Source organism: Rhinolophus hipposideros (assembly GCF_964194185.1).
Source record: "Rhinolophus hipposideros genome assembly, chromosome: 10".
Classification (NCBI taxonomy): Eukaryota; Metazoa; Chordata; class Mammalia; order Chiroptera; family Rhinolophidae; genus Rhinolophus; species Rhinolophus hipposideros.
Genome location: NC_138056.1, coordinates 25990054 through 25997243, shown reverse-complemented (window position 1 = coordinate 25997243; position 7190 = coordinate 25990054). Strand labels below are relative to the sequence as shown.

The window sequence follows — 7190 nt, the reverse complement described above, 5'->3', positions numbered from 1 at the left end:
TCCAAATGTATTATCACCTATTATTTGATTTTTTTTTCCAATGAGAACTCGAAGGCTTTATTACAAATGGACTTAACTGCTGAGGAGCCCCCTCTCGGAACTTTCTTCTGCACTTTTCCTCTCAACACATCCCTCCACGGCACGTCACTAGGCCGTTATGGAAGAGGAATCTGGGGAGAGTGAAAAAGTGCAATGTTTTCTCCAAAGTCTTCTGAAACAACCACTGAGTCCTCCTGGCTCCAGGTGAGAATCTTCTGGTAAAAAGGGTGAGAGATTTAACTCCCATCTTCAAGGTTCTCCATGTCTACATCCTGGGGGGCTTTTGTCTTCTTTTGCGATTTGGGCTGTGGTTCAGTAGTTCTGGCTGGCTTTGCCCGGGCTTCCACTTCCATGGCTGCTTTCTCTTTCTGGGCAAGCCGGATCTGCTGGAGTTTTCTGCGCTTCTTCCCAGACAGAGTAATATTGGCACGTGCACTAGATGCCCGCTTCTTGAGGTGGTGCCGCGTGATCAGCCCTTCGTCTATCACAGCCCCGACCACCCGGTGCCTCAGTAGCTGCTCCTGGTTCAACACCCACCGTCGCTTGAACAGTTTTTTCTTCAGCTCCGTTCGGGGCCAGTTGATCTTCCCTCCCGGAGCACCCATCACTGAGCCGCATAGCTGACTTGGGATCCCTATTTCCGCCTATTCGAATTATTTTAATCTTCTTAACATGTTAACATTCTTCTTAACATGTTGTTGGTCTCTAAATATCAAAGATGATATACGTTAGGTTGTAGGCCTGTATACAAAATTTTTTACAACATTCTATTGTAATTATATGCATAGATAATGTAGGGTACTGCTTTCCTCAAGACCTGCCTCAAAGTCAAATTGGAATTTCAATGTGGAGTAAAGATGTTAAGGCATTCATTACTATAACATCTTATAAACAATGCTTTTGGAAATCTTTCCATACTCATCAGCTCATGTGACAATGCTTTGAGATGTTAGCTAATGTTATTATCACCACTTTATGCATCTAAAAAAATTTAGACAAAAAGAAATCATTTAAGAAGACATAGCAAGTTGTCACATACACAAGAACAAAGGTTAAAGGAAAAACAGAATCTTGAAAGCTACAAGAGAAAAGCAGTTAGTTACTACAAGAGAGCTCCCATAAGACTATCAGCTGATTTATCAACAGAAACTTTGCAGACTAGAGGGATTGGCACAAAATAGTCAAAGTGATGAAAAGCAAGAACCTCAACCAAGACTACTCTACCCATCAAAGCCATCATTTAGAATCGAAGGACAGAAAAGGAGCCTCCCAGACAAGAAAAAACTAAGATTTCATCACCAAGCCAATATTACAAGAATCATAAAGAGACTTCTTTAAGATGAAAAAAAAGATAAAAAAGATGAACAATAAAATGGCAATAGTTACATATCTATCAACAATTACTTTAAATGTAAATGAATTACATGTTCCAGTAAAAAGATAGGGTTGTTGAATAGATAAGAAAACAAGACCCTTGTATATGCTGCGTACAAGAGACTCACTTCAGATCAAAACACACACAGAGACTGAAAGTAAAGGGATCTAAAAAGATATTTCATGAAAATGGAAATTAAAAAAATAATAATTTGGGATAGCAATACTTATACCAGACAAAGTAGACTTTAAAACAAAGACTATAATAAGTAACAAAGAAGAACCCAGTAATCCCACTTCTGGGTATTTATCTGAAGAAACCTAAAACGCTACTTCAAGGGGACGTGTGCATCCATATGTTCATTGCAGCACTGTTTACAATGGCCAAGATGTGGAGGCAGCCTGGGTGTCTATCAATGGATGGATGGATAAAGAGTAACTGGTACATATATACAGTGGAATATTGCTCAGCCATGGAAGGGAATGGGGTCTTGCCATCTGCAGCAGCATGGATGGACCTGGAGGGTGTTGTGTTGAATGTAGTATTTCAGGCAAAGACAGATACAATGTGATTTCACTTATATGTGGAATATAAAGAACAAAATAAGTAAACAAAATTGAAACAAACTCATAGGTACAGAGAACATTTTCATGGTTGCTAGATGGAGAGGGGTCAGTAGTGGGTGAAAAAGGGGAAGGAATTGAGAAGTACAAATTGGTTGTTACACAGTAGTTATGGGGATGAAGGGTACAGCATAAGGAATATAGTCAATAATATGGTAGTAACTATGTATGGTGTCAGATGAGTACTAGATTTATTGGGGTGATATATGGGAGGGGGGTTTTGGGACAGGGTGAGAAAGGTAAAGGGATTAAGTACCAATTGGTAGTTGTAAAACATCATAGAGGTGTAAAGTAAAGCATGTGGAATATAGTTAATAATATTGTAGTAACTATGTATAGTGCCAAGTGGGTACTAGGCTAGTAAAGGGGATCACTTTCTAAATTATATAAATGTCTAACCACTATACCTTATACCTGAAATTAATATAAAATAACATTGAATGTCAACTGTAATTGAAAAATTTAAAAAGAAAGTAAAAAGGTGAAGGGGTATGAGAGATCCAAATTTCCAGGTATAAAACAAATAAGTACAAGGTTGTAATAATGTACAGCATAGGGAATATAGTCAATAATATTTTGAAAGCATGGTATAGTGTCAGATGATTGCTGGACTTATTATGAAAATCACTTCTTTAGGTATATAAATGTTGAATAACTGTGTTGTACACCTGAACCTAATATAATATTGTATGTTAGCTATATTTTAATAAAAATCTTAAAAAAATAAAACAAAACAAAAACCAGGTCTCCTTTCCTCAATCGCCAAGGTACTTGCCAAAGACCTGAACTAAATAAACCTAATCCCATCAATATTTAGTGATTGGATTAGATGACCCTGAAATGGGTGTCAAATCTCAAATTAGAAAGTCTCCTTTTTTGGTTAACTCCCATTTGACCCAGCCACAGCATTTTCTGTTATTTGCACTGTAGGAAGAAGACCTTTAGTACAAAGGCTTCAATATCTGTGATGGAAATTGACAAACCAGTAGAAAGGAAAACACAACAGCCAAAGACAGAGTGGATTTCCTATGCGCTCTTAAAAATGGAAAACCATTTCTTTGGCTATTAAGAATAGAATTAAAGTAAATCTTTAAGACAATATTTCTATCAAAGATGGAAGGGATGAATATTAACCCTATTATGAGGCAAATATACATATCGGCTATCAATCACTCTTCACACAACCTAATAACAAAACAATAATGTCTTTATTAATGTAAAATGGTGCAGAGACTCAGAAAATTGTGCAGTCTGCTCACATAGCTAGTGAAACATACAAGTGGATTCAAGACCCAGAGCCCAAGCTCTCTCAGCTATTTCAGGCTGTTCTTTTTTATTTATTCAACAAAAGTTTACAGAAGTACATCATTTTTAAGTTGATTAGGAATCAGTTGGAAAAACAGTGGTGGAAAACTGCCTACTCACTGGGAATTTATAGTCCTGGAAGAGAGACAAACAAATGTGCTAAGACAGCGGTAAGAAAAATACAAACAGGAAGCACAAAAGAGGGGCGGCTAACGCACATCTGTTCTCTCCTAACAGGTCTCAAAGCGTGTTGTGTTTTCAAAGATGTACCCATGACACCATATAGATTTACATGCATGCAAACTGTGAGCATCTCATGGGTAATGTCACTAGCAGGGTCCCAGCACTACAATCCCTAAGCAGATACCCAGGGTCGCTCTCCAGGGAAGTTTCTGAATCTTAACCAGTACAGTACCTCCAGAGTTCCCAACCCAATGTGGATTTCAGCATGATGATGAGAAGAATGAGAAAGAAAGTAATTGGATGACTCCCAGCTAGATCTTAAAGCACAAAGTCAACTTCCCACTCAGAGATACTTGTTCTCTTTCAATATCCCAGTTGAAATTTAAGGAACACTGTTCTGTTTTAATTTAGGAAGAGTATAGATAGATACAAGGTAAAACATATTAGTTAATTGCTTTATGCTCTCTCCCACATCAGCCTGACTAACGGTGGGGCTAAAGCTATGTTAAAACTAAAGTGAGCTCAAAATTATAAAAGCTCCTAGTATTCCCAGTCTATAGATTCTCTCTCTCCATGTCACACCAACCACATGCACAGTCATCATCTCCTTCCCACAGCAATCACTATCCTTTGTGCCGTGTTCCTTTATCTCAGTTGAGAGGCTAGGATGTTCAGTTCACCTTTGTTCATTTATTGTCACAACATTATTGGGCTCCTATTGCGTGCCAGGCAACATACTATGGCCTGGAAATACCAGAGAGAGAATGAAGGGACTCATCTTCTCCCACATACATCCTAACAGTTGACCACTTGGGCAAATCTGCTTGCTTAAATGGTGGGAGCACAAGATGGTTAAAGCGCTGTGCTAGCCCCGGAACGGCGAATAAGCTGGCCTAGAAAAACAATGAGGAATGCTAGAGACAGCCGATCGACACTCAAATCTTGATTCCACCCAGTCTTTTTACCTTGAACAAGTCATTTATGTACTCACTGCCAGATTCTCCATCTTAAAAATAAGGATAATGATCGTTCCTAGATATTAGGCTGTGTGAGGATTTTAAAAGATAATACATACTGATAACCTATTCCTGGCACATGATAAGTGCTCAATAAATGTTGGTGTGTCTTTCTTGCCAAGCTGATGAGTAGTTATGCTGGGTGGGGTTATTTGGATGCAGATATGATATAGTGTGAGGAATGCAAAAGGTTTATTGAGGAGTAAGATCCATAAAAAGAAATGGAGAGGAAGCGGGTTGAACAGAGGAAGCTATCTCTGGCAGCCCTCTGGCAGCTATGGCACCCAGATGGCCACTTATACCGTGTTTTCCCGAAAATAAGACCAGGTCTTATGTTAAGTTTTGGTCCAAAAGTTGCATTAGGGCTTATGTTCTGGGGATGTCATCCTGAAAAGTCATGCTAGGGCTTATTTTCCAGGTCAGTGTTATTTTGGGGGAAAGACGGTAGGTGTCCCAGATTGGGAAGAAACGGCAGGGCCCTTAGACCACAGCTCTGCTGGGGAACTGAAAAGGAGCCACCCAGAGAGGAGCACAACCTCAACTCAAAAGTTGAGCTAGACCCCGAAGGATCTAACAACCAAAGGCCATGAACTAACCATAATCTTGGCATATCCTTTCCTGAGAGGAGACCCCAGCAGGCAGCTCCATGCTGGCCACAGCGGTCATTGTCTGGGGTGCAGGCTCCAAAGGATTTCAGGAAGTGTTGGGATGCAATGGGCAAAGGCAAGTGGAGACATCATGATTGATTAAGATGTCAGCCATGGGTCCTGAGCAGGGAAGAGAGGCCCACCTCCCAGGAATTGGTCCTTCTGGGATTGTTTCAAAAGGTTTCTCCACTTCTGACAAACGGTTACTTATTCCTTCTTCAGTAGTGTCTCTCAGACCCCAAGGCTGGCAGGAGGGCCCTGATCCCAAGACCTTGCTGCTCCCTAAACATACTATGTACATGGCATGCTCTTCTAAGTGTGTGTATATGTAGTGTGGGGAACGGGGTGGGAGGGAAGCTGGCGACTGTTCCAAAGCTCCAGATGTACGGAACCATAGCTCATTGCTCAAGTCCCACCCCAGCTCTGGTTCTCTGTTTTCTTCCCAGAACTTCTTTCAAGGCCCAGAGTTCCTCAGTTGCTTTCAGACTGTCTGTCCAGATCTGGAAGAATGGTAGTTTGACTTAGACAGAGCACCACTAATTATTTACACCCCACCTTCTTCCAGAATGGATTTACAGCATCTCCTAAAGCAATACAACTAGGCTACTTCTAATAAAGACTTTTATTTAAATGAATGATATACTTGTGAAGAAACCTAACAAAATATAGACAGAGTACCACTGAGGGGAAAGTTTCTGTAGAAAAGAGGCTTCGGATAAGAGAAAAATGCTATCAGAGAACAATATCAGTTATGAACTCAAACAGGTAATGGATCATTTAGCGCTTAAATATTTTCTTGTTGTTTTGCAACTGTGCTTGTAGCAGGGGGAATCTGTGATATAGTAATAGAGCACATTTTTGCTGTCCAGTGTCATACAGGGGTGTCTTGCGGGGTCTCTGGTCCCGCTCCCCACACAAGAACACAGGAGGCCAAAAAGGTGAGGCCAAAAAGGAACACCACGGAGCTATAGATAGGGGAGTCATACCACTATATTCTCGCTGGCGGCTGAGTTGGAGACACAGGAAGCAGGAGCCACATGATCTGCAACCTGCCGTCCACTTCTCTCTGCCAACGAACCCCACTTTCTAGCTGCAATCCGCTGTGCTAACTGCAATCGGCGCTTGCCAGCTCAGCCACCATCTTCTTGCTAGCTCCCATTTTCTGCTAGCGTAGCCACAGCAGTTATATTAGTGGCCAATGGCTCACTGGTCAGTTGACGTCACTGACAGTTGACGGCCAACTAGCCACAGCTGATGGCCATCCAATCACAGCTGATGGCCATTTACTACCTGAGCCAGCACCTTTCCACATGAGGCCGAGAGCCTGGAAACTGCACTCCTGGCTCTGTCCCCACACCGTTGTTTTTCATTTATGGGTAAGCACAGTGAGGATCCAGGCTGCAGCGGGTGTGTGTTCAGCTGCACCTGACAGAGAACAGGCAGACTGAACAGCGCATGGCAATATCTAGTTCCAGCTCTCACCTGGTGGCAGCCACCTGTGGTGAGGTAAATCTCCAAGGAAGAAACAAAGTCTCAATTGCACTTTGAAAGTCTTAAACTTCCAAACTCCAAGTGCACAGAGGAACTAAAACAACCTCTAATGTTGATATCTGAATTTCAGATTTCAAGTGTGTTTACATTTTTGAAAAATATTTCTTCGTGAAGCGCAATTGGTGCTGAGCAGTGCCTAGACGGAGCTGTTTCTCAAATGCTTGCTGACTGTTCAAGAAATAATAAGGCAAAGCGGTCCTCCATCTTTGACGTTCATGAAACAGATTTATCAAGTTTAAGACCAAATCCCTCATGCACTATACGCTGGTCCTAATGTCGTCTCTGTGATTCCAAATCATAGAATCATCACTCTCGCCCCACTTACCCACCATTCCCACTCCCCTAAGTGTCAACTTCTCACTGTCTCTTGTGCCCTGTAGGATGCCTGCCACTGATCCTTGTTCTCAACAGCCTGTAAGAGCAGCAGGGCTCAACACTCACCCATCAGGGT

At 41.5% G+C, this 7190-nt stretch overlaps 1 protein-coding gene across 1 annotated transcript; it reads right to left on the bottom strand.

Annotated features, from left to right (window-relative positions):
- Positions 1–275: 275 nt before the first annotated feature.
- On the bottom strand, positions 276–644 carry LOC308503757 (uncharacterized protein C11orf98-like; the record flags this gene model as incomplete). The annotated part of the gene is made up of 1 exon (XM_081063387.1): positions 276–644. One exon carries the CDS (start codon positions 642–644, stop codon positions 276–278), a length of 369 nt encoding a protein of 122 aa, XP_080919513.1.
- Positions 645–7190: the final 6546 nt, after the last annotated feature.